At 40.0% G+C, this 26,744-nt stretch overlaps 3 protein-coding genes and 1 pseudogene across 3 annotated transcripts; all 4 read left to right on the forward strand.

Annotated features, from left to right (window-relative positions):
* The first annotated feature begins 11,242 nt into the window (after positions 1-11,242).
* LOC115745177 (crocetin glucosyltransferase 3-like) lies at positions 11,243-13,086 on the forward strand. Its single transcript, XM_048272012.1, has 2 exons — positions 11,243-12,921; positions 12,963-13,086. The coding sequence occupies exons 1-2, from the start codon at positions 11,393-11,395 to the stop codon at positions 13,015-13,017; spliced, it is 1,584 nt and encodes a 527-aa protein (XP_048127969.1). The 5' UTR covers positions 11,243-11,392; the 3' UTR covers positions 13,018-13,086.
* Positions 13,087-13,210: 124 nt separating this feature from the next.
* LOC125313597 lies at positions 13,211-14,523 on the forward strand (annotated as a pseudogene).
* A 3,417-nt stretch (positions 14,524-17,940) lies between these two features.
* LOC115745237 (putative lipid-transfer protein DIR1) lies at positions 17,941-22,472 on the forward strand. The gene is made up of 2 exons (XM_048280578.1): positions 17,941-18,100; positions 22,040-22,472. Exons 1-2 carry the CDS (start codon positions 18,045-18,047, stop codon positions 22,287-22,289), a joined length of 306 nt encoding a protein of 101 aa, XP_048136535.1. The 5' UTR covers positions 17,941-18,044; the 3' UTR covers positions 22,290-22,472.
* Positions 22,473-25,779: 3,307 nt separating this feature from the next.
* On the forward strand, positions 25,780-26,085 carry LOC115745236 (putative lipid-transfer protein DIR1). Its single transcript, XM_030680682.2, has one exon. It carries the CDS (start codon positions 25,780-25,782, stop codon positions 26,083-26,085), a length of 306 nt encoding a protein of 101 aa, XP_030536542.2.
* Positions 26,086-26,744: the final 659 nt, after the last annotated feature.

The following is a 26,744-nucleotide window of genomic DNA, read 5'->3' on the forward strand; positions in this document are numbered from 1 at the left end:
AACCCAATGTCTACTACCGGAAACCTCGCCATCTTCCTACTCTTTGTGGTTGATGCGGCGGGCATTGCCACAACCCCATCGGCTTCCGCTTGCTAGCTTCCTTTCAAGAACTACATGTCCTCTTCATGGGTAGCTTCTGCCCTTAGCATTCGGACAAGCTGGACCCATTTTCGGTTACTATTGACACCTAAATTTTGATTCCCCTTCAATCACACATTAAGCATAAATTGAGAATGTAATGTCCCATACCGCTACACACGAAGAGAAGGCTTCCAAAACCCTCGCTATCTTCTTTAGTTAATTGATCTTTTTCCTTAATCAGAGTAAGCGGCGCATGCGGAAGCTCTTAAAATTAGAAAATCAAGCATAACAGGCAAGATTTCAAGATTTCAATCAAGAATTCAAATCATTGACGTATAGTTCTAATGTCAATCCAAACAAACTATTAAAGTTAGAAATCCACTCTCCTTTTAATAGGAATTCGAATAACCGAAGATAACAAACAAATGAACGGACGGACAAACAGGTGCCAATCCAGCTAGGGCGATAGCGACATCAGCCGTTGGCACGACGACGACTCAGCCACAATGGCAACCAAAGGTTGCCGGTGACGTGAATAGTGAACGGCCGTGGATGGCGAACGGGGTCGCCGGTAAGCCAAAAGGCGCTCCGAGAGGATTACAGTGGCAGAGTCACAATGTTCTAATGATCTTATGGCGAATAAATTGACTCTCGAGGTATATATAGGGAAAGCAGTTGAAGACCGGTCGGCTTAGGATCAGTCGCCTTGAGACGAGTTAGTTTCGAACGGAAGAACTAGGCTGAGACATGTGTCTACTGCCTTACCTACATGTGACACGTGTCCCTCCGCCTTACCAGGTGGCGACAAGTGTCCGCCACACCGATACGTGTCCGACACATTCAGACATATGTCCCTCACTTAAACATATTTTCATCTTCGTCTGGTCCCAATTTTGTCTATATTTGACCCGATAGGACCTTAATTAGGTACATGACAACTTTAAAACATTATCGGGCCAAATAACTCCTCAAAACTTATTCAATATGGTATAATCTAGACCTGTTAATACTAATTCACCCTTTCTATCAAGCAAGTGAAAGTTTGGGTCATCACAATTCTCCGCACCTTAAGAAATTTCGTTCTCGAGATTTAAATCTTACTCCCTCCTTACCACAATTCCATATCCAACATCAGTCGTACGGAACTAACCGTTAAACATTTCAGGCTTAAAATAGACCTTAAAAACTTTGTTTACCTCTTGGCTTGAATTCACTACCTCAACTTACCGTCCAATTCTCCTATTGATCATCCAGCTACATCCACAAATAGTCATAATAATCATCAAGCTTACGAGTGATTAGTATAATCCCTTATATAATAAGTAGCATACGCTACCGCCAATCCTAGACAAAACACAATCACATGCACTTGTAACTTCGATCGCGTACGTGCCTACAAAACACTTCATCTACTATCATACTTTATCACTCCATAAACCACTCTGATACCAAATTCATTAAGTGACGTCCCATATCGCCACACACTAAGAGAAGGCTTTCCAAAATCTCGTGCTTTTATTTAGCTAATTGATCTTTTTTCTTAATCAGAGTAAGTGGCGCATGCGAAAGCTCTAAAAATTAGAAAATCAAGCATAATAAGCGAGATTTCAAGATTTCTATTAGGAGTACAAATCATTGATGTATAGTTCTAATATCAATCCAAACAAACTATAAAATTTAGAAATACACTCACCTTTTAAAAGGAATTCCGATAACCGAAGATGACAAACGAACGAACGGATGGACAATTAGGTGCCAATCTAGCTAGGGCCATAGCGGCACCGGCGGTTGGCACGATGACGGCTTAGCCACAAATGGAGACCAAAGGCGATCGACGGTGTGAATAGTGAACGACCATGGATGGCGGATGGTCGTAGGCCAAAGGCAGTCTTAGAGGATTGCGGAAGCATAGCGATAACGTTCCGATGATCTTATAACGAATAAACCGACTCTCGAGGTATATATAAGAAAAGCAACTAAAGACTAGTCAACTTAGGATCGGTCGGCTTGAGACGAGTCAGTTTTGGACGGAAGAACTAGGCCGAGACACGTGTCCACTACCTTACCTGCCCGTGACACGTGTCCCACCGCTTTACCAAGTAGAAACACATGTCCAACACGCCGACACGTATCCGACACATTCGGATACGTGTCCCACACTTAAACATATTTTTATCTTTGTCTGGTCCCAATTTTGCTTATATTTGACCCAATATGACCCTAATTAGGTACATGTAGTCTCTAAAACATTATCGGGCCAAATAACTCATCAAAACTTATTCAATAAGGCATAATCTAGACCCGTTGATACTAATTCACCCTTTCCATCAAACAGGTGTAAGTTCGGGTCATCACAAAGAATTAATCTTAGTTCTCACCAAAAATTAACTTCTCATGCATTGCTAATTTCTATCGGTCATGCATTATCTTGCATTCAGACTAGAGGCCAAGAGGCAAGTGCCAAAAATTATGAGGTCAATTGGACCCATTTTAAGCTCAATTCAGTCCATTCGAGCTTAATTATATAATTAAGGCTTTCACTTAAATATCCATTATTTGGAAAAGAAAAAAACCTTAATTGAGCTTGAAATTTTGAAATAAACCCATGGTTCATCTTAAAAAATTCGGCCAAGGACTTAATGATGAGAGTGCTGAATTATATATGGGTTTGGACCTAAGTTCAAATTCAAATCAGCCCATTTTGGTTATTTGATTATGCAAGGCCCTTAGTTAAATACCCATTTAATTAATTAAGGTCTAATTGAGGCTCAAGATGTCACCTAAAGCCCACAGGAGCATCACATTTTCGGCCACATCACATCCACCATCATCCCTTAGCTGAATTCACTAGTGTCCTAGTGGGGTTCGGACTCTTCAAATTTTCAAAATTAATCAAGAGTTTTATTAGTTTGGGATTCCTATCTTAATTAGAGTTTTATTGGATGTAGACACTTAAGATCTAATGGCTCAAGAGTAATCCTACTCTAGCTAGGATTGTCAATCCAACAATCCAAAATTGACTTCTACTCCTACTAGGACTAGTGAACCTAAGTTTATAAAAAGAACCTATCACTCAAGCTTAATTCATTCAGCGACACTCAAATTTTTGGCACACTAAGGGAGAGCAAAAAGTCTAGAGCTTAGAGAGTTACTTTGTGAGTTTGATTGTCTCCCCAATCGGTCAAGACAATCCTCACCGATCCAAGCTCAACCAAGGCATCTCTTGGCCGAGATCTCTCCTCCATCGTGCGCGGCCACCACGAATCATAGGCCCGGCGTCCTCTAGAGGTCTAGCAGCTCTACCGATGTCCGTCATCTAACCCCGAATAGCTGCCTCAGCTCAGGCCCGGGGTTTCCTGTAGCCGAGACTACTCATCGCCGTTCGATCGTTCATCACCAAGCCGCCAACCAAGTTGTTGTTCGGTAGCTGTCCAGCCTTGTCCGAGGTTGATCAGCTCCGGTCTTAGTTGATATTCAAACTCTAACTTGTTTGCTATTTGGTGCTAGAGTCCTTTGCAGTTTGGAGCACAAATTTGGCTCAAAATGGATTGTTTTGGGCAAGATTCACAACTTGCGCACGAGCCAAATTTTTGGCTCGGAAAAGGTATAAATTTCTCACCTTTTGATTGCAACTCATGCATTATTAAATTGATAACTTGCATCATTGTTCTTAGGTTTCTTTGGACACATGAAATTTTGCAATTAAAGCTAAAAAAATTGAGCCTTTTCTATCAAGTTCATGCTAGAATCGAAAATTGATATTTGTTGCATAAAAATTATGATTTTTTGAGTAAGTTTAATTTGATCATGAAATCGAATGAATTTTCTGAGAATTGATGAAACTAATTAGAAAATGTCTTTTCTCAAATTTTGTTCGATAATTTTAAGATTGAATTAAGCTAATTGGAAACGACAAGAATTTTTGTGGACCCAAAAGTAATTTTCGGCACCCTCTCCTCTTGGCCGAATTAGATGTGCTATTGGATGAGCCTTAGATTAAATTTTATCCTAGTTGGTTGAGTAGCCTTATCTTCGATTATCGGATGACATCTCATTGTTACGGATAATGTCTAATTAACTGAATTAGATAAAATCTGATTTGTGGATGAACTTTGCTTTGAATTCTTATCTCATGATCCTTGAGTCGGTTGATTGGCTTTATATGATTTATCTGGCAAGTATTAGATGTCATCTAATCTTTGGATAATGAATTTGTTTGAACTTGGCAATATTCAATATTTTCTTATAATTATCTGGAATAATTTTTTCAAATTATTAAGGATAATTTTCTCAAATTAAAATTGAACTTTGGATAGGGAAAATGGCCGCACATGGATATTTCGGCCACCCCTACTAATTTTCGAAAATTCAAGAGCTTGAGAGTTGACTTCACTTCGCGTATGGTGACTTTTACTTCTCGCCTTGTCATGTTTGTTTGATCATTCTATTTTGTTATAAAGTTTGCACAATTATTAACAAACATGCCCATTTTGCCTAGACCCTTCGAAAATTAAATTATATTCCCCTAACCATGATCTTATGGAATGAAATTAGAATTTAATATAGAATTTTGTAATCTGCCTTTTGTATTAAGGGATAATGTTATTCGTACCTTTATCCGCATATTGAGTCGAATCTAAGAGTATGTAGCTGATAAATTCTACTCTAGACCTAATCTTTGGGAATGAGTGAATTAATCGGAAAAAACTGAATTAAAGGTATATTATGGGTATTTTTGTTTATTTTTGTTCATACTTTGCTTTAATTTAATTCATACAAATAACCCTCAATTTTCTATAGTTAATCATGTCAAGAGTCTATTTTTATGTCATAGATAACATCTAATATAAGTAAGACTTTGGGAAATCATTTTTTTAAGTTAAATTGGATATTATCACATTTTAAGATATGTTTTCATAATGGTTGTCATTTAATCCGAAACTACAAAGATTCATAATTGTTCGAGTATCAAATGGTACATTCCTTTTTCTATGTCATCCAATTCACATCATCAATCAAAAAGGATTTTTCATGAAATTTGGTACTGAAAGAGCATTAATTTTTTCAATTAATGTAACCAAGTCTTCGAACTCATTTTCTCTAGTACATAAAAATAAAATAATTCTTCTGCTATTTTATTTAGGTTTATAATCAGCCTGCTAAGGACGGTTAGTAGCATCTCCAATTGATTAATTTTTTTATGAAATAAATCTAAGTTACGATTTGGTATGGTTTTGGGAGTGTCCGAGTTAAGTTAATTGAATAATTAACCTGATAATTCATTAACCTAAGGTCGCGACAGCTACTAAAAGTATGGCCCAACTCCTCCTGGAATGGATGGCTAAAAAAATCAGGCCATGGGAAGTGCCACGGCTGAGCGCGGGAGGTGTGAGGAGACATATTATAGTTAAAATAAAGCTCCTCGTTTAGCATTTATTGTGATTATGTTAAACTAGTTGGCGTGTAAGTTGATGTGTATCATCACTATTATCGAATGTGAATTCTAGGCCGAGCAACCGAGATCAAATTTTCAAATTCTCTCCTCTTCTAAGTTCAAAACGTGTTTGTTGTTTTAGACAATTTATGACTAAAGTTTGCCCCCATCTTATGTTTTATATGATCTATCTCAAAGAATAATTCATCTCAAACTATAAATGTTTGAATATGCCTGTTTCCTTACCTTCTGTATGTTCATTGCAGTTGATAAATATTTTCTTCTCCTTTTTACGTGTTTGGGATTTTTCCGACAAACACGTACTCTTTTACATGAGTAGTATTTATCGAGTGACGTGTGCACAATGATTGCACGTCATTATAGAAAAGTGGATCTCAGGACAAGGATGGCAGACATTGCTAGAGGATGGAATTCTTGAATTCATATATTTTCAAGACCTATGATCTGCCTTCGGATCAAATTCTCACATGTAATCTGATCCAAATCTCAAACTTTGCACAAGGGAGAATGTTGCGGTGTTAAGATAGTAAATGACATCTTCGCCTAACAAGTACCAAGTAATATGTGGGTATTTCGGACAAGATGGTCTGTATTCATCACCCACCGAAAATCTAACACGTAAATTTTTTAAATGACTTTGTAATTAGTCTAAGATCATATTGAATTAGGTAATTGAGTGTTGAAAATTAAATTATTAGACCCTTATTGAGATTAAGAAGTTTAGCAGCACTAAACCAATTGATTAAAATATGTCCACAATCCACTTAAATCTTTTAACGAAGTAGTGGTGTCGGTTGAGTGAATAAAATGAAAAGCCTTTCATGGCATTTCGAATGTTGCCGAATATATTTCTATAGTCTACTAATTACATCAATGATGTCGCACTAGTTACGGAACTGGTCATCCTATTTTAACAAGCTATTATCAAGCACACTTTCGTGTTGTTATCCACACTTAGAACTACAACCTCATGTGTAATTTCGACACTTACCATCGGACAAAGACAATCTTACCTTAGCATTCACTGCTTCCAACAATTTATCTTTGTTAGAGATATTTAGCGCTTTTTATAGGCTATTTTGTTATGTTAGAGGTAATAATGACTTTTTTTAGTATCCGTATCTCTCAAGATTGCAAATCTATTGCACGTATATCTCCCTATGATTATCCATATCTTGATTGAGATATAAACTTAGAATAGCTAACTGATAAATTTCATAAATAGGATGATGTACTCTTTATTAATATACATATCAAAGTATAAAGAAAATTCCCCAATCGATTTTTCACATTATTTCAAACTTGATGTTAGAGCCTCCTTCCTTGAGGCAGCCATATGCACCCCAAGCACCCTAGTGCACACCCAAATAAATCCATCACTGCTCAACAAGTTTCAATCTGTGAGCGCAAGTCTCTGAGGAAGCACTTAATAGAGTCCATTCCATGATGGTCGTGTTTTGGCGCCAAACTCATGTCGATTAGTTACTATTTCTCAAGCCAACCACATCGGCTACTTGCTATCCTTTCCAATTCTCAACCTTTCACGCCACTAGATACTGTTCAGACTTATATAAGCAAGTTGACTTCTATGCATCTGGGGTTTGAGGGGATGTTAGAGATATTTAGCTCTTTTTATAAGATATTTTGCTATGTTAGAGATAATTATGATATTTTTGTTGATTATTTGTATTTCTCAAGATTGCATATATATTGCATGTAGATCTCCATTTGATTGTGCCTATATTGATTGATATATTGTCGTAGAATAGTTATCTAATAAAGCCTATAAATAGGCCGATGTATTCTTTATTAATATGCACATCGAAATATAATGAAATTCTCCAATTCATTTTCCCGTATTATTCCCTCGAGGCCTCGTTCAAGACTTACTCGAACAATTATTCAACAGAAAATATGATCTCGCCTCTGACCATCAAATGAAATGTGAATAACCCGTCCTCCTCTCTTTGAAACAAGGGGTCTTATGGTTTTGTCGGTGCTTGAAATAATTTTTTCTTCTCAGTCAAAATAAGACTTTAGTAAGAAAAGAATACATACCTCGAAGACAGGTAAACTCATTAACAGACTACGAAAGTTTTTTGGCATTTTTATATGATATCCGCGATTCCTCTCGATTTGTAATCCAATATACAAATTAATGGTTCGAACCACAAAAGATGTACTCTGGAGTTTTCTATTCATTTGAAGTAAAAGGAAATATAATAAATCCCCATGAATATGATCAAACCTTATTCCATGGTATTTACATGAGATTTCTCTTTTTTATTCTTAAGCAAACCCCTACTGATAAATACCAAAATAAGCGATATTCACTTGTCCAAGAGCACCCCCTCGAGTAAAAGCTTCCACGGCTGATTGATAATTTATATTAATATAATTAATATTAATTATATTAAATTTCGAATATTTTTTTTTTGAATTGTTCTCAATGGAATTCAAACTTGAACTCGATTTACAATTCATTATTTTTATCTCATTGGCTCCTTTTTTTTTTTTTTTCCTTTTTCTGTAGAGCCTTCTTCATTCTTTTTCTTCATTTGATCTTTTTATTCATTTAATTCACATCCACAGACAAGAGGGAAAGACTTCTAAGTGGAGCCTAAAGTAAAATTATTTTTAGTTTATGTAGTTACATTTTTGTATTTATAGAGAACAATTAGGCACTTTATTGGAATCAAAGTAAAAAGCAGGTTTTACATGAAGAAGATTTGGCTTAGCATGTTCTATTCGATATGGATAGGAAAAGTGGTAAGTTAGGAATCCATTTATGTAATAAAGTCGATCCCCTAAGGTATGCGGAATTTCTTACTTTTCATGGAGGATTAGATCTAGTAACTAGGGGTCCACGACTGCCTCGACTCTTTCTTAAATCCAAATGATCTTTTCGTAGGCATTTGCCCCGGATCCAATCAGGGGATCACATGATTCTTATCGACAAGCAACAAGAAAATGATAAAAAAAATTATCCAAGTACTTCATTTCCATACTAAATTCCATATTCGAAGTTGTGATCAGATCTTTTCATTAAAAAGGAATTGATTTCATACATTTCCTATGTACCCATAGGTGCTATCTTAGATTTGTTGATTTCTAATTTTTAGAATATATTTGACTAGAATAATGGAAAATAGGAATATTTTGCAATTTTCGGTCTTGGTTATCCAGTTGCAAAAGCGACCCCATAGGTTTTCATTTTCGCGTCTCTCTAGAATTGCAAAATCTTTGATCCGATACAAGAAAACAACGTGTGCATCACAAATATTGATTGTTCCAATTTTTTTTTTATACTATCTACGAGGATCATACACTTTCAATTTGAAAGAGCAGATTCGAAAACATATATATTCTGAATCAAAGGAAGAAATGCTGATATTCAAATTCAATAGAGATTAAATTGTAAGAGTGGATCTTTTTTATTTCCTATTTATTTGGACTTATCGACTCCCAGAACAGTACTATAAGAATCGATACTGAGCATCCCCCGCCTATTCCAGCACGGAACGAAAAGGACAATAGACATGATGGGTAGGAGAGGTTGTGATACTTGACTCCATTCATGATCCTGAACTAAGGGAAATAAATGCTGAATTTCAGGTGAGTAAATAGAATTTCATACTAAATCTCATGGATACGGAATTCCATACTCGATCTCATGGATACATATCAAATTCTATGGAATTGAGACGGTATTTTGTAAATACATAATTATCTTGAAAATATTGACTATTTTTTTTATTTTCCAATCGTTTAGAAAGCCACCTATAGAAGCTTTACGGCCAATCATTCCAGATAATGCTTGCATCTTCTGAATTACCATGTCTGCTGGCGCAAAGTTAGCCAATGCTTATTTCCCAGATAGCAACTATTGCAAAGTTGATTTTTTGGACCTTTCAATTCATAGACGTGGATGTCGGACCCATGAATGGGGGTATTGCAATAATTAGGTTCATTAATATTGCTGGTATTGTAGATGCTATCACGCATACAATCATACTCAATTCGATGGAAAAATTTGCTTGTGTAGGCAGAGATCCAGTATTTTATGAATCCTTATGTAAAGAATTCATGTGTGGTCCTGGAATATGGGTGTCCGATCCTTATGTAACTATCTTCAAATGTCAGCTCTTTCGTAGCTCCATCTACTCGTCTTGTCAAATCCATGTGAGACTGTTAGGTAGAAGGAATATTTCGAGCAGCAGCTTCTTGTTTACCGCAACGCCGAAAGGGAAAGAACAAACAGAAGAGCACCACGATTGCTGACTCCAAAACAAAGATAGAATAGACAGTACCAACGCGATTGCCCGTGATTTTGTACACTGAAAAAGGAAAAAGTGGGGAAAGAAAGTTTGGCCATAGTTGCGTGGCTCAAGAGGACGATAGTCATTGGACTTTTGCAGTCGAATAAAAGCTTTCGGCAAAGGAACCAAACCAAGCACAATAACAAAAGTACGAAACAAGAGGCGTGCACTCCGCAGACTCCCACATCTTCTCCAATGTTGAACCGCTCAACAATCTTTGTACTCTTTGAGAATAAAACAACCAACATATCTGAGTTGAGGTTTTCTTGGAACCAACCAGCCTCAATGGAAGATTCAAAATCTCAATCTCACGGTCACGTAGTGATGCTACCTTTCATGGCCCATAGCCATCTCATCCCCTTCCTCGCCCTCACCCGCCGCATTCGCCGTCAAAACCTCTTCTCCGTCACTCTTGCCACCACTCTCGATCTCCGGTACCTCTGCTCCACCATGTCCCCTGATGATGACGATTCTGGAATCCGTCTATACGAGCACCCATTCCGCAGCTCCAATCGAGGCTTGCCCCCCGACAACAAGAACTTCAAGAACTTGCCGCTCAATCAAATCGCGACACTTTTTGCCAATCAATCGAATTGCGACACTTTTCCACTCATCTACGTCCCTCGTTGCTCCCATATAGCGCCTCATCTACGATGTTAGAGATAATTAGTTAGGAATAATAAAGCGAAAGAGAGAATTATGGAATTTCTATATAGTTATGATAAAACGGATCTTGGACGTGTTCTTCGGCCACTGAAGAAGGCCGGCCACCTCTTTACGTGATCTTAGACTTGTTTTTCGGGTGGTCCGTGGACGCCGGCAGGAGGCTTGGGATGAAGAGCATCGCCTTCACCACAGCATATGGCCAAAATCTTCCTCTGGGATCACCTCCCGCACAGCTCGATTGATGCATGTCGCGACCTAACCTTGAGTGAACCACCTAGGATTTGGATAATGGATTACTAAATTAAAACCTAGCTTGAGTTCTTCCAAGCTCATACCAATTCGCAACTTATGCCTCAAACATTTAACATGCAAAAGATTTTCATTTGGATCCCCACGAATCAATTTTTTGTAGGTCGATTAGACACAAAAATAAAGCTTAGGGAAAGATATATTACTCTTACAAACCAGAGATTAAATGAATTCGAAAATTTGATTATGCTAAATAATTCTAACGCTTTTTCGATACCTTTTGTATTTTGTTTTCAAAAATATTAATCATACGGGAGCGCTATCCGAAGAGCACTACAACTGATGACTCCAAAACAAAGATAAAACAGACACAAGGGCAACGCAATCGCCTGTCTTGCCACAATTCATTCACAAATAACACGTCCGACGCAATTTAATAAAAGGGAAAAGTGAGGACAGAATGCTTGGCCCAAGTTGCGGGGTTCAAGGGGATGACAACCATTGGACTTTTGCAGTCTAATAAAAGCATTCGGCAAAGGAACCAAACCACGCACAACATAATACAAAAGAAGAGGCGTGCCCTCGGCAGTCTCTCACATCTTCTCCAATCCAACCAGACTCCATGGATGATTCAAAATCTCAATCTCATGGTCACATAGTGATGCTACCTTTCATGGCCCATGGCCATCTCATCCCCTTCCTCGCCCTCGCCCGCCGCATCTGCCGCCAAGCCCCTTTCTCCGTCACTCTCGCCACCACCCCTCTCAACCTCCGGTACCTCCGCTCCACCATCTCCCCAGACGATGACGACTCTGGAATCCGCCTCTACGAGATTCCATTCTGTAGCTCCGACCACGGCTTGCCCCCCGACACCGAGAACACCGAGAACTTGCCGTTCAATAAGATCGTGAAGCTTTTCCACTCATCTGTGTCCCTCGCTGGTCCGGTAGAGTGCCTCATCTCCGACATAACCACCGAAGAGGGCCGGCCACCTCTTTGCGTGATCTCGGATGTGTTCTTGGGTTGGTCCGTGGACATCGCCAAGAGGCTTGGGACGAAAAACATAGCCTTCACCACGGGCGGCGCATATGGCACTCTGGCTTACATCTCTATCTGGGTTCACCTCCCGCACCGGTCGACTGATTCTGAGGAGTTCTCGGTGCCTGGATTCCCCGAACAGTGCCGGTTCCACCGCTCTCAGCTCCACCGGTACATTCGAGAGGCGGATGTTACAGATGAGTGGTCCAAGTTCTTTCAGGTTCAGATCAAGCTCTCTTCGGCCTCAGATGGTTGGTTGTGCAATTCAGTTGAGGAAATTGAGCCTCTTGGGTTTGATCTCTTGAGGAAGTACTTGAAGCTCCCTGTTTGGGCCATTGGTCCACTAGTCCCTTCTCCCCTGCTACAAAAATCATCTCCAATCTCTCCCAACTCAAGTTTGAAATCCCTCCAAAAGCATTCGGGAAAAGCTTTTGGTGTGTCCCTAGCGAAATGCCAAGACTTCCTCAATTCCCATGGTCCAAACTCGGTTTTGTACATTTCCTTTGGTTCACAAAACACTATAAGTCCTAGCCAGATGATGCAGTTAGCCATTGGTTTGGAATCAAGTGGCAAGCCTTTCCTTTGGGTCATTAGGCCGCCGCTCGGTTTCGATATTAAAGGCGAGTTCCGACCCGAGTGGTTGCCGCCGGGGTTTGAGGACCGAGTGACCAAGAGCAAGAAGGGCTTGCTAGTGCGGAATTGGGCCCCACAATTAGACATCCTCTCGCATGGCTCGACGGGAGCATTCCTAAGCCACTGCGGATGGAACTCGATCATGGAGAGCCTGAGCCAAGGGGTGCCCATAGTGGGGTGGCCGATGGCAGCCGAGCAGGCGTACAATGCCAAGATGATGGTCGAGGAAATGGGGGTGTGCGTGGAGCTTATGCGCGGGGTCGAGAGCCGGATCGAAGCTGAGGAAGTGAAGCGGGTGATAGAATTGGTGTTGGAAGAGGAGGGAAAAGGAGGGGAGATGAAGGAGAGGGCCAATGCAGTGATGGGACAAATGAGGGAAGCTGTGAAAGAAGGCAGTGATGATGAGAAGGGGTCTAGTGTCAAGGCCATGGATGAATTTGTGAGGACTGTTCTAGGTGACTCCACAAACGGTACATTTCCGTTCCTCCAAGTCAATCATCACATGAAACGTGTCGTCACAGAATAGAACAAATTAGAAATTCGATTCAGTCGGCATATGTTAATCGAAGCGGATAGTTCCGCAGGTCACGGCCATGTCCTCAAGCAATAGAACCCAAGAGTTAGGGTTTTGCTCATTTTCTTGAATGCGGCACTTTGGATTCACGTAACATTCTAACTTCCATGCTTAATAGTATCGTCTTGCATGATTCTGCCTGTACTAAACAAGAAAACGTTTCGCGCGTCCAACGCTCGTATTATCTATCTGACGATGTTTACGAAGTTTTATGGTGCGACAATCTCAAATATCATTGTTCGGAGATTCAGAAGTAGCGTTCGTGAACATGAAACCGTAGGCAAAAAAGCTTTTGTCTTGTCATTGACAATTTCGCCATCAAACACATCAGAACACCGCAACAACCACCCAAACTGCTAAGCTTTTAATGCTCATCTGCCACTCATTTTCTCGAACGTAATTGGGAGCTAGCGAACATAGAGGTCCATAAATGTCGCCACCAGGCTTGGGACCAAGAACAACACTTTCTCCACGGGCAGCGCGTAATGCTCTGGCCAATAGTTCCCTCCTACTACACCTTGCGCGCTTCTCGACTGATGCCGAGGAGTTCTCGGTGCCCAGCTTTCCCAACAGCCGTCTCTTCCACCACTCTCAGCTCCACCGGTTCATCCGAGAGGCAGAGACGGTACTGAACCCTGGTCCAGGTTCTTTCAGGTTCAGATCAACCTCTCTTGGTCCTTAGATGGGTGGCTGTGCAATTCAGTTCAGGAAATTGATCCTCTTGGTTATGACCTCCTAAGGAAGTAGTTGAAGCTTCCTGTTTGGGCCGTTGGTTCATTAATCCCTCCTCACATCCTTCAAAAATCATCACCACCAATTTCTACAAACTGAAGACCAAACTCACTCCAGAAGCATGCAAGAAAAGCTCTAGGAGTGTCCCTAGAGAAATGCCTAGATCTCCCAATTGCGACAGTCCAAACTCTGTTTCGTATGTCTCATCTGGTTCTCAGAGCGCTATTAGTCCTCTCCAGATAATGCAATTAGCCATTGCGTGGCCATCAACTGGCAAGCCTTTCATTCGGGTCGCTAGGCCGCCATTAGGTTTGGACATTAAAGGGGAGTTCCTACTTCCTACCAGAGTGGTCGCCATTAGGTTTGGACATTAAGGGGGACTTCCTACTTGCTACCAGAGTGGTTGCCTCCGGGGTTTGAGGCCTGAGTGACCGGCAGCAAACAGGGCTTGCTAGTGCGAAATTGGGCATCCCAATTGGAGATCCTCTCGCACGGCTCGACAAGAACATTCTTGAGCCACTGCTGGTGGAACTCTATCATGGAGAACCTGAGCCAGGGAGTGCCGATTGTGCGGCCGCTGATGGCGGCCGAGCAGGCATGCAATGTGAAGATGATGGTTGCGGATAAGGGGGTGTGGGTGGAGCTAATGCGCGGGGGTCGAGAGCAGCATCAACGCTGAGAAAGTGAAGCGGGTAGTCCATTTGGTCATGGAAAAGGAGGACAAAGGAGGGGAGATGAAGAAGGCCAATGAGTTGATGGAACAAGTGAGGCTTTAAAGCATACTTTTAATTCACATGAGAATCGAAACTCTATAGTTATCCTTAGCAGTCCTATCTTGAAGTATTCCACTAACAAATAAAGCATATATCACAACAAAAAAACAATTATTTTATTTGCTACAGAGTCATTTTTTTTTCAGTGTCATGACATTACGAACCACCTACAGTGTGGGCCGAAAAGGAAACCCAGCAAAGAGCAGGATCCAATTTTTTTGGAGAACATAAAAAATAACAGGAACATTTTTCTAATGTCATTAGATTGCGACACCAAAGTAATCCAAATCTCAAAGAGATAATGACACAAATGGTTTTTGAATTTTGATCCGATGTGAATTTGATCCCTAAACTATTAATTTATTCAATATGATCTATGAATTATTACTAAATGTAGTCCTTACGTTTACTCAAATGACAAATCAAATGTTATTCAATGACGTAGATTATTGTGTGTGGAGTTTGATTTTTATAAATGACGAGTCAATGTGTTCATCAGTTCATTCATCTACTTTTGAAAAGGAAAAAAAAAATTACGTTGAACAAAATAAAATAAAATTTTAGATCGTATTTCAAACATTAAATATAGTCTATGGACCAAAATGAACTTTTACTTATAGATCATAGACCACATTGAACAAAATAAAAGTTCATGGACGACATTACATGTCGAATCAAAACTCATTATCCATTTGTGTCATTTTCCTGATCTTAAATAGCAAACAGCTAGAGAAGTAGCATTTTAAAGAGTTTAGTATTTTAAATAGCAAATATTGTGCTCGGATGGCGAACATTACTGTACATAGTGACTTGTTATAAAAGCCTAATCATTAAATACTTTTTTCGAAAATACACTTGTTATAAAAGCCTAAGTCATCAAATACTTCTTATGTTAGGCTTAGTCTAACAAATAATGTCAATCATTTATCAAAAAGCAATGCTAGTTATAGTGATCCCATTTAATCAACCATCCGAGCGAGAGGTCAAACCAATCCCATTCATTCTAGTCTGATCAGAATAGATCTTGTTGATTTTTTTTTTTTTTTTTTTTTGGATATTGTTGAATGAATTTATCCATTATGCCCATTTCCAACCATTCTACTTGACAAAGAGAGTTATTTTTGTTAGAGTAATTAAATATTATACCACGCCTTCATTTAATAGTTTAAGCTTTTGGATCAGTCGGCAATGGTTCTACTAAATATCATATGGCATCGTAGTAAGAAATCCCGAGTCCAAATTTTGCCAGGCCCCTATTTGTCTCCTCAAAGTAATATTCCACGCTTAATACTAGGCAAAAAAGCCAGACTAAGTATGAGATGGAGCATTAGAGTAATTAAATATTAAACCACGTCTTCATTTAATAGCTTAAGGTTATGGAACAGTTGACAATAGTTCTATAGGTCTCGGTTTGTTCAATGTTTGGTAATACATCTTTGTGGGTTCGGCCCTAAACTGTGGATCATCGGAGAATTTAAACGAAACTATTTTGAGGGAAGGTGGCCTAAGAGAAAGTGAAGTGGTGGGCCTACCCATCCCAACCAAGTAGTTAGTAGGATTAGAAGAGAAAATCTTTTGTGGACTCGGGTCCATCGATTCAAGGCAATCTCAACTATTAGTCATCTAGGACTCACATGCTCAACGATAATGATAGACCGATACATATGGACCCGAACAATTTTTACTATCTTTTAATAATTTTTCTGCATTTTTTTATTTTCTTTTTTCTTTATTTTTTATCTTTTTCATTTTTGATTTCTTTTTTTTTAATTGAGTGCTTGTAAGGGCCGCCGACCGATCCTCACCCGAAGCCCGAAGCCAAAATCTGGTGAGGGCCAAGACACCCTTGCCTAGGGCGGCAATCTCGACCAACCCCTGCAGAGATATTGGACAAATGAGGGAAATAAGAAAAAGGTAAGGAAAGGAAATGGAAAATTTTAAAAATAAAATAAAAATTGTCCACATCGTGGCCGGTCATGCTATGGAGGATGGTTGGTATCTACGTCGATCATTTTTGGACAAAATTGAACGAAATGACTATATTAGTAAATAGTCAAAAGGTTTAAGGCTAATTCGATATCCGTATAATAGATTTATGACTTTTTTTTATGATTTCTTCTCCAATATTGAGTGATGAAAAGGATTGTGAAGCGCGAGTTGGTTAATCCACACGGCCTCCAAAATTGGGATTGAGGTTTGGGATGGCAATAGTACCTTGCCTCACAAGGACGCAGTTAGCCCCGCTCCGGTTGGCAGCCTTGCCCCACCTGGTGTAAGGCATGAGGTGGGAACGGGGACTAAATGTTCATCCCGAGCTGGTCACGAGGCGAAGATAATGTCGATGTTTGTGATCCACCAATCAAAGGAATTGTAGTGATGTGTTGAGCAAAACACGAAGGTGTCCTTGCAATTCGCAGAACTAGAATCTAGAAAATGACGTACTTAATTTAATGGATTTGGACGTGCATGAATCCCAACACTAAACCTAGGTTTCTTCCAAGTCTCAACGCGATGACTGTCTTGTCTTAATCTCTCGTGATGGCTAAGGAAAAAGGACTAAATAGGGATCTCCTCCGTCACAAAAAGGTTCGATCAGCGTTCAAGAATTCAAGAATCACCGAACGTAGCCGTTCTCCTAATATCAAGCCTTCACGCGATCGAAAAAGTAGACAAACAACGTATGGACAAAGCAAAATAATCCCTTTCTGGCGACAAAAATCACCGAAGATAATTGATTTCTCTTGCAACCATGGGTACACATAGCCCGTGACACCACGGGAAAATCATTTAAAAAGACATAAATTTATTACACTTTTGTCAATTCAGTCTTAAATAATTTAATTTTTCCAACTGAACTTTAACATCTTTTCACGTTTTGCATTGAGTCCATTCGACCAATTATGGTCGAAAATCACCGACGTGAATGCCATACATACTATGTGGCACCGCCGGACTAACATGGACAATTTTTATTAATTACCCTTGGATAATTAACTTCTCTTACAACCACAAGTATGCATAGTCTATGAAACCACAGGAAAATTGTCATAAAAGTCGTAAATCTATTGCATTTTTTTCAATTCAATCGTAAATCTTTTTAATTTTGGCAATTGTGTTTTAAACATTTTCACGTTTTGCCAATCGAGTCCATCCGGTTAATTTTAATCGGAAATTACTAACATGGACATCGTCCATCCTGTGTGGCACTGCCTACGCCGACATGAATAGTTTTTGTAAATTTCCCTTGGATAATTGACTTCTCTTGCAACCACAAGTACACTATAGCTCGTGACACCACAGTGCAAGTGGTGACCTACTTAGAGACAATGTATATTCACGTGCAATGCCAAAATGATCCCTATCGAGTCTCTATATAAAGCACATGAAAACAGCACTCTCTCTCTCTCTCTCGTGGCCAAGAATTAAGCATAACCCTCAAATCAGAGAGAGAGAGAGAGAGAGAGAGAGAGAGTCTCGGATCATTCGAGTGTCTGTCGTCAGTCCTCACTTAAGACAGCAACAAGATGGAGGCAACCAACGAGAAGGTGGTGGTGATCCTGTTGGGATTGATGGTCGCGATTGAAGAGAAAAAACTCTCCTTTCATTCAATGAATATATTTTTTCTGTACATTTACAATACTCAATGCTATCATATATATACAGGACATCCGATAACCCTAATTAGGGGATATACAATATGAAGGATTCTATACTAGGAAGCATACTATACAATAAAAAACTTCCTAACAAATAGGCTAAAATAGCTCACGACCACACTCCCCCTCAAGTGGGTGCAAAGATGTCTTTGATACCCAACTTGATAAGTGAGCAATGGAATTCTCTACTTGACACAGCCTTTGTCAATATATCAGGTAACTGGTCTTCGGACTTAACAAATGGTAACTAGATCACTTTTGCATCCAAATTCTCTTTGATGAAATGTCTGTCAACCTCCACATGTTTGGTTCTATCATGCTGAACTAGATTATGAGCAATGTTTATGGCTGCTTTATTATCACGAAACAATTTGATTTCCAAACCTGGTGGATACCCGAGCTCGGTTAGCAACTTCCGAAGCCATAGAAGTTCGCATAACCCATTTGCTACACCTCTGAATTCAGCTTCTGCACTAGATCGAGCTACAACCTTTTGTTTCTTACTTCTCCATGTAACAAGGTTGCCTCCCACAAATGTAAGATACCCCGATGTAGACCTCCTATCTCGTCACACTTCCCCCTAATCCGCATCTGTGTAACCCTCTACTTCAAGGTGGCCATTCTTTGCAAATAGCAATCCCTTTCCTGGGGCTGACTTCAAATATCGAATGATGTGCAACACAGCACTCATATGATCCTCACTAGGTGTATGCATGAACTGACTCATCACACTTACCGCATGAGCAATATCGGGACGTGTATGTGATAAGTAAATCAATCGGCCTACTAACCTTTGGTATTTCTCTTTATTAGTAGGGCGCCCGATCGTGGTACTCTCCAAGCTTACAGTTTTGTACCATAGGAGTGTGTCCAGGCTTGCAATCAAGCATGCCAACTTCGATCAAAAGATCAAGAACATACTTCCGCTGAGACAAGTAAATCCCTTCCTTCGACCTAGCAACCTCGATTCCAAGGAAATATTTCAGACCTCCCAAGTTCTTCATCTCAAACTCCCTAGATAATAATTCCTACGGTGTCATAATCTCTACACTATCATTGCCTGTAATAATCATATCGTCTACATATATGATAAGAGCCGTTATTCTTCCTTGAGCACCTTTTAAGAACAAAGTATGATCTGAATTACTTTGGGAGTATCCATACCTTTTCATAGCTGAGCTAAAGCAACTGAACCATGCACGAGGGGACTGCTTCAACCCATATAATGATCTTTCCCGCTTACAAACCATGTTCGGCTGATATGCAGATCCGTATCCGGTGGAAGCTCCATATAGATCTCCTCCTCTAAATCTCCATGAAGGAATGCATTCTTCACATCAAATTGATGCAAAGGCCAGTCCAAGTTTGCAGCTAGAGATAACAACACTCTTATAGTATCTAACTTCGCAACTAGAGAGAATGTTTCCCGATAATCCACCCCATAAGTGCGTGTATACCCTTTAGCTACCGGTCGCGCCTTATACCTCTCAATAGTGCCGGCTGCCTTATGTTTGATCGTAAAGACCCACCTACATCCAACCGGCTTTTTATCCTTTGGTAGTTCCACAAGTTTCCAAGTTCGATTTTTCTCCAACGCCTCCATCTTCGCCTCCTCACTTCCGTGAGCGCGTAGTTCAAAATCTTCAGCCTCGGAATCGTGCCGGTGTGGGCACCCATCCGTCACTCTTGTAGTCCCAACCTCCCACCAATGTCCGGTTCTACATCCAGTCTCCCCCTGAACATGACACTGCGGGGAAGGAAAAAAGGACTCCGTCTTAATAAATGTTACATCCATGGTGACATACGTGCGTTTCCCGGCAAGATCATAGCACCGATACCCTTTTCGAGAAGGGCCATAGCCAAGAAACACACATTTGACCGCACAAGGGTCAAGTTTGGTCCGCTGATTTTTGTGAAGATGGACATAAGCAACACACCCAAATACCTTAGGAGACAATGTAAGAACCGAAGGAAGAGACACATGGGCAGCAAGCGATTGCATTGGCGTACGATAGCTCAGAATGCGGGAAGGCATGCGATTTAACAAATAAGCCGGTAGAACTCACAATCGGAATCCCAAAAACGATGGGGAACATAGCCACCCTCCAACAGTGCTCGAGTGGTTTCAAGAAGATGGCGATTCTTGCGCTCAGCAACACCATTTTGCCGAGGAGTCTGAGGGCAAGAAGTTTCATGTATCAAACCATGTTCCTGAAAATAAGCTGCAAGAGGTTTACTTAAGTATTCACCACCATTATCAGACAGGAGAACCTGAAGTTTGGCCCCAAACCGAGTTTGAATCATACGGTGGAAAGTTCGAAAGATAGCTTCAGCCTCATTCTTATGTTTCATCAAATATAGCCAAGTCATACGTGTGTAATCGTCAACAAAGATGATAAACCATCGAAACCCGGATACAGTAGTAATAGGAGACGCACCCCATACATCAGCATGAATTAAGGAAAAAGGAGTGGAACCGATATTCGAACCGAGAGGAAAACAGGTACGATGGCTTTTTGCCAAAATACATGTATCACACTGAAAACTAAAGTTTGATAGACCATGAAATGACTTGGGAAATAAATGTCGTAAATACCCAAAGGATGGGTGACCTAAACGACGATGCCATAACCAAAGTTCCTTCTCTTGAGCTAACTGCCCACGAGAATGATAGGTTCGGTCTTAAGTAATTTCATCCACGAAATACAGCCCCTCCCTCTTAGTACCACGCCCAATAATCTCCTTCGTGAGAATGTCCTGAAACAGGCAAAAATCGGGGTACATAAGCACAACACGGTTTAACTCACTAGTAAGTTGTCCAACTGATAACAGACGATTAGACAATGTAGGAACAAGTAAGGTATGAGATAGAGAGGGAGAAGGGGAGGGAGACACACGCCCCACAGCCGTCACAGGAAAGCTATGCCCATTGGCATTATAAATATGATCTCGACGTGGTGTAGTAGATGTAAGAAGGTCTCCAGATTCCGGAGTCATGTGATCGGTGGTGCCAGAATCAATTATCCACCCATGATGATCAGCACCACGTCCATTAGCAAAGACAAACCCATAATTACCCTCTGGAGATTTGGCATTAGCAGATTCGGGCTCCATGGGAATTAATGCCAAGCCGCTAGTCACTAAGGAGGCTTGCCCTCCATTCCGCCCCTTCTGTGAGCCTTGTTTCTTCTTCTTGGTCTGAAAATCATCCCACCAATCCGGATAACCATGCAGTTTAAAACAAGATGCTGCTGTATGTTTAGGATTCCCACAGTGAGAGCACCCCTCGGATTGAATTGGCATACTAGGTCTAGGGCGAGCTCTCGAGGTAGAAGGCACTAACTGGAGATGCGGATCACCCTTGCCTCGCTGCGACACCATGGCGGAACGAGAGGTAACCCCTACGGGAGTGGACACGATGATGACGATTGGCGCATATCCTCTCGCCTGACCCGAGCATAAGCTTGCTCAATGGTGGGGAATGGATCCATCTTCAGAACATTAGCATGAACATTATCCAGGCGGTCATCGAGACCGGCCAAAAAAATATAAACTCGATCTTCATTAACAATGGCATTGTACCTTAGAATATCAGTGGGACCGCCGTAGTCGATGATTGACATACAGTACCCAAAGGATCAAACCCTAGGGCTCTGATACCATGAAGAGAAAAAACTCTCCTTTCATTCAATGAATATATTTTTTCTGTACATTTACAATACTCAATGCTATCATATATATACGGGACATCCGATAACCCTAATTAGGGGATATACAATAGAAACGATTCTATACTAGGAAGCATACTATACAATAAAAAACTTCCCAACAAATAGGCTAAAATAGCTCACGACCACAGCGATCGCTTGTTGTGCTGACGCGCAGACCATATGCAACATGACCTATGCGGACCTCATGGCTTGCAAGCTGGCCGCGATGCCACCAAACCCGCCGCCACCAACGAGCGTGTGCTGCCAGGGTCTCTCGCACGCAGACTTGAAGTGCTTCTGCAAGTACAAGAACTCGACGATCTTGCCCTCAATCGGGGTCGACCCAAAGCTCGCGATGCAGCTCCCCAGCAAGTGCAAGCTCCCTCATCCGCCCACATGCTGAACACATTGTATTGGCGGGTGAGTGTGGGGTGAGAGAGAAAGTATTGGCCCGATGCTTGACAATAATGCGTATCATGAAGTATGCTCTTTCATGAAATGCTTAATTTCTGTGTACTTTGTATAATTAATACACACTATGAGCTCGTGCTCACTATATGGAATCCAGCTTATAATAATTAAATGACAAGCTAGTAGTCCAACGTGTGTGACTCTCTTTCTCTCTCTCTCCCAAGCAAAAAGCAAGGTTATCTTTGTCATCCTTTCAATTTGATCAATTTAATTCTAAACCTTTTGACAATTTATCGATATAGTCCTATCAATTAATTTTGGCCATAAATCATTGATAAGGACATCAATCATCCTGCGTGACCAGTCGACGTTCACCTAGACAATTTTTTCAATTTTTCTTTTTTCATTTCTCTTCTTTCTTTTTTGGGAAAAAGCCACCAAAAACCCTAAACTATGCCCATTACATATTTACCCTAAACATTTTCTTGTGATACCAAAAACCCCAAACTTTTATCTATGTGACACATTTAACCCAAACTTATACTAGTGTGACACATTTACCCCAAACTTTTTTTGTGACACTAAAAATCCTAAATTTGTATCCGTGTGACACATTTACCTTAATATTTAGGGTAAGTGTGTCACATACTTATAAGCTTGGAATTTTTTGTGTCACAAAAAGATAAATTGGGGTAAATGTGTCACATTAATATAAGTTTGGGATTTTTTGTGTCATAAAAAAATATTTGAGATAAACATGTCACACGTATACAAATTTGGGGTTTCTGATGTCACAAGAAAAAGTTTAGGGTAAATATGTCTCGGTGGACATAATTTAGGATTTTTGGTGGTGTTTTCCCTTCTTTTTTAGTGTTTTATTTTTCATTTTCTTTTTTTAGTTTTTCTTTTATATTGTGGGCTCAAGGGCCGGGACGCCCTCGCCTGGGTTGGCAATCTCGATTGGCCATTTCAAAACCACGAACTAGAGGAGGGAAATAAGAAAAATAAAGGAAAAAATAATAAAATATTGCATAAAATTGTATGGATAAGCACCGATCATGCTATATATGATGGTTGGTGTACACATCAGCAATTTCTGGCTAAAATTAGCCGGAGTGACTATATTGAAAAATCATCAAAAGATTTAAAACTTAATTGGCATCCGTACAATAGGTTTAATAAATTTTCTTTTTTGATAATTCTTCTCCAATATTAAGTGCTGAAAAGCATTGTGAAGCGAGAATTGGTTAATCAACACAACCTCCAAAATCTGGAGCAAGGTTTGGGATAGTAATGGTACCTTGCCTCACAAGGACGCACGTAGCCCCTTTTTCCTGTGGCCAAAGAAGGCCTTTGGGAATGCAACTGCATTTCTCCGAAGTTCTCCAAAAAATGAACTAAACCTCATTTGCATTTGACCAAAGGGTTTTAGAGCCCCAAAGCCCATTCCAATTGCTAAACCAAACAAACCCTTAGCCCGTCTTCCAGTAGGTAGACTTGCCCCACCTGGTGTATGATTTTGAATGAGAGAAAGAAGTGAGGAATCATTTTTTTCACTCTGACTCTCCCACTCTAGTCATTGCTTTTCTTTCCGTTACTTTGAAAGTTAGGCATCTAGTGGGAACAGGGACCAAATGTTCATGTTGACCAGGTCAAGGGGGCGAAGATGAACCGGAGCAGATTTAAAAACATGCTATGTTTTACTCCATATAATTGAGTTAAGGCATTTTATTGGCGAGTTATAACTACAATAATCATCCACGTGCAAACCCAACTATATATGACGATAATGTCGATGTTTGTAATCTACCAATCAAAAGAGTTGGTAGAGGTCCTCCAATCAAGGATAGAGGAAAATAGGAAACATTGTCCAAAGAGTCTTAACCTATTGCAATTTTGTTAATTAAATCATTAATCTTTCAATTTTATCAATTGAGTTCTCAACTTTTGACATTTTGCCAATCGAGTTCATCCGGAAAATTTTAATATAAAATCGTTGATTTGGATGCTAGTGATGTCACACAGAATGGCCGGCATTGACGTAGACAAATTTTTATAATTTAAAAAAAATTGAATTTTTTTATAATTTGTTTTTTATTTGTTTTTTTCTCTTTTATATTTATGTTTCATTCTTTTCCTTTTTTTTTATCAAGTTCGGCGAGGGTCAGCTGGTCACAAGCAAGGACCGAAGACTCTCGTCCGCCACTAGGCAATGGCCACGACCCTCATCGACCGGCCTTCAAGGGGCTTGGCAGAAAAAAGGGACTAAATAAATAGAAAAAAGAAGAAAAAATCCCAAAAAGTTTTGAAAATATTTTTTAAATTCACGTCTACTTAGGCTATGCCATGTAGGATGCCCAACTTCCATATCTGTGATTTCTAGCTAAAATTAGTTGGATGGACTCAATTGGTAAAGTATTAAAAGTTTTAGAATTCAATTGGCAAAATTGAAAGGTTTAAGATTGAATTAGCCAAATTGCAATAGATATAGGACTATTTGAGCAATTTTCTCAAGGAAAACATGACTCTTTCAAAATTGGTTAGAAAAACATCTTTACTAATATGTTGAGCAAAGTGCAAGAGAGCAAAATTACCAAAAAAGTTCTAAATCTATTGTAATTGTGTTGATTCAGTCCTAAATTTTATTTATGAATTGAGTTCAAAGCCTTTTGTAACTATGTCATTTCCGTCAATTTAATATTTCAATATTTTCAAATTTTTAATTATTTTTTAATGATTTTTTCTGTCTCTTTTTTTTTCTTTTCGTTTTGGCTAGGGCCGGTAGGAGGATTTCAGCCACTAATCGCTGGCGAGGGTCAGGGCTATAGCCAAAAGGAAAAAGAAAAAAGTAAGACAAAAAAATATGAAAAAATAATCAAAAATTCATAAAACATTAAAATACTATAAAATTTGCTACATCGGCGCCAGCCCGTCAAATGGATTGAATTGGAACGATTGTAAAAAGTTAAGGGCTCAATTAGTAAAAAAATAATTTGGACTGAATTGGCAAAATTTCATACGATTAGGACTTTTTTGATGATCCTCCCACACGTGAGTGTCTTTGCAATTCCCGCAACTAGAATATAGAAAATGACATAATTTAATGGACTTGAATATACATGAATCCTAAAAGTAAGTCTAGGTTCTCCTAGGTCTAAACGCGATGATTACCTTGTCTTAATCTTTCATGATAGCTAAGGAAAAAAGACTAAATAGGGATCTCCCCCGTCGCAAGACGATTGGATCAGTGTTCAATAATTGACTTCTCTTGCAACCATAAGTACGCAGAGCTCGTGACATCACAGTGCAAGTGGTGACCTACTTAGAGACAACGTGTATCCACGTGCAATGCCAAAATGATCCCCATCGACTCTCTATATAAAGCACATGAAAACAGCACTCTCTCTCTCGTGGCCAAGAATTAAGCATAACCCTCAAATTAGAGAGATCTGTCCTCAGTCCTCACTTAATAAAACAACAAGATGGAGGCAACCAACAAGAAGGTGATAGTGATCCTGTTGGGATTGATGGTCGCAATCGCCTGTTGCGCCGACGCGCAGACCATATGCAACATGACCTATGCAGACCTGATGGCTTGCAAGCCCGCCGCGACGCCACCAAACCCACCGCCGCCAACGAGCGTGTGCTGCCAGGGTCTCTCGCACGCGGACTTGAAGTGCTTCTGCAAGTACAAGAACTCAACCATCTTGCCCTCGATCGGGGTTGACCCGAAGCTGGCGATGCAGCTCCCCAGAAAGTGCAAGCTCCCCCATCCGCCCACATGCTGATCACATTATATTGTGCGGGTGTGTGTGGATTTGGAGAGAAAGTTGTTGCCCAATGCTTCGCAATAATGCATATGGTGTAGGATGCTTTTTCATTAAGTGCTCAATTCCTGTGTACTTTGTATAATTAATACACACTCTATGAGCTCCTGCTCACTATATGGAATCCAACTCATAAATAATTAAATGTAAACTAGTAGTCCAATGTGTGTGACGCTCTCTCTCCCAGGCAAAAAGCAACTTGTCTTGGTCATCCTCTCAATTTGATGAATTTATTCTTAAACTTTTTCACAATTTATCGATATAGTCCTGCCAGTTAAGTTTCGCCGAAAACCACCGATGTGAACGCCAACCGTCCTGCGTGACCGGTCGACATTGACCTAAACAATTTTTACAATTTTTCTTTTTTCCTTTTTCTTCTTTCTATTTTAGTGTTTTCTTTTTCTTTTTTTAGTTCTTCTTTTATACTGAGGGCTCGAGGGCCGCCGGCTGGCCCTCTCCGGCAAATGGCGAGAGTCAACCAAGACACCCTCACCTGGAACGACAATCACAGTTGGCCATCATCAAGACCACGGACTAGTGGAGGGAAATAAGAAAAAGGAAAGAAAAATAAAGGGAAAAGATAAAAATAAAAAAGAAAAATTTGCGTAAAATTGTCCAAA

This window comes from Rhodamnia argentea, chromosome 1, assembly GCF_020921035.1.
Source record: "Rhodamnia argentea isolate NSW1041297 chromosome 1, ASM2092103v1, whole genome shotgun sequence".
NCBI classification, from domain to species: Eukaryota; Viridiplantae; Streptophyta; class Magnoliopsida; order Myrtales; family Myrtaceae; genus Rhodamnia; species Rhodamnia argentea.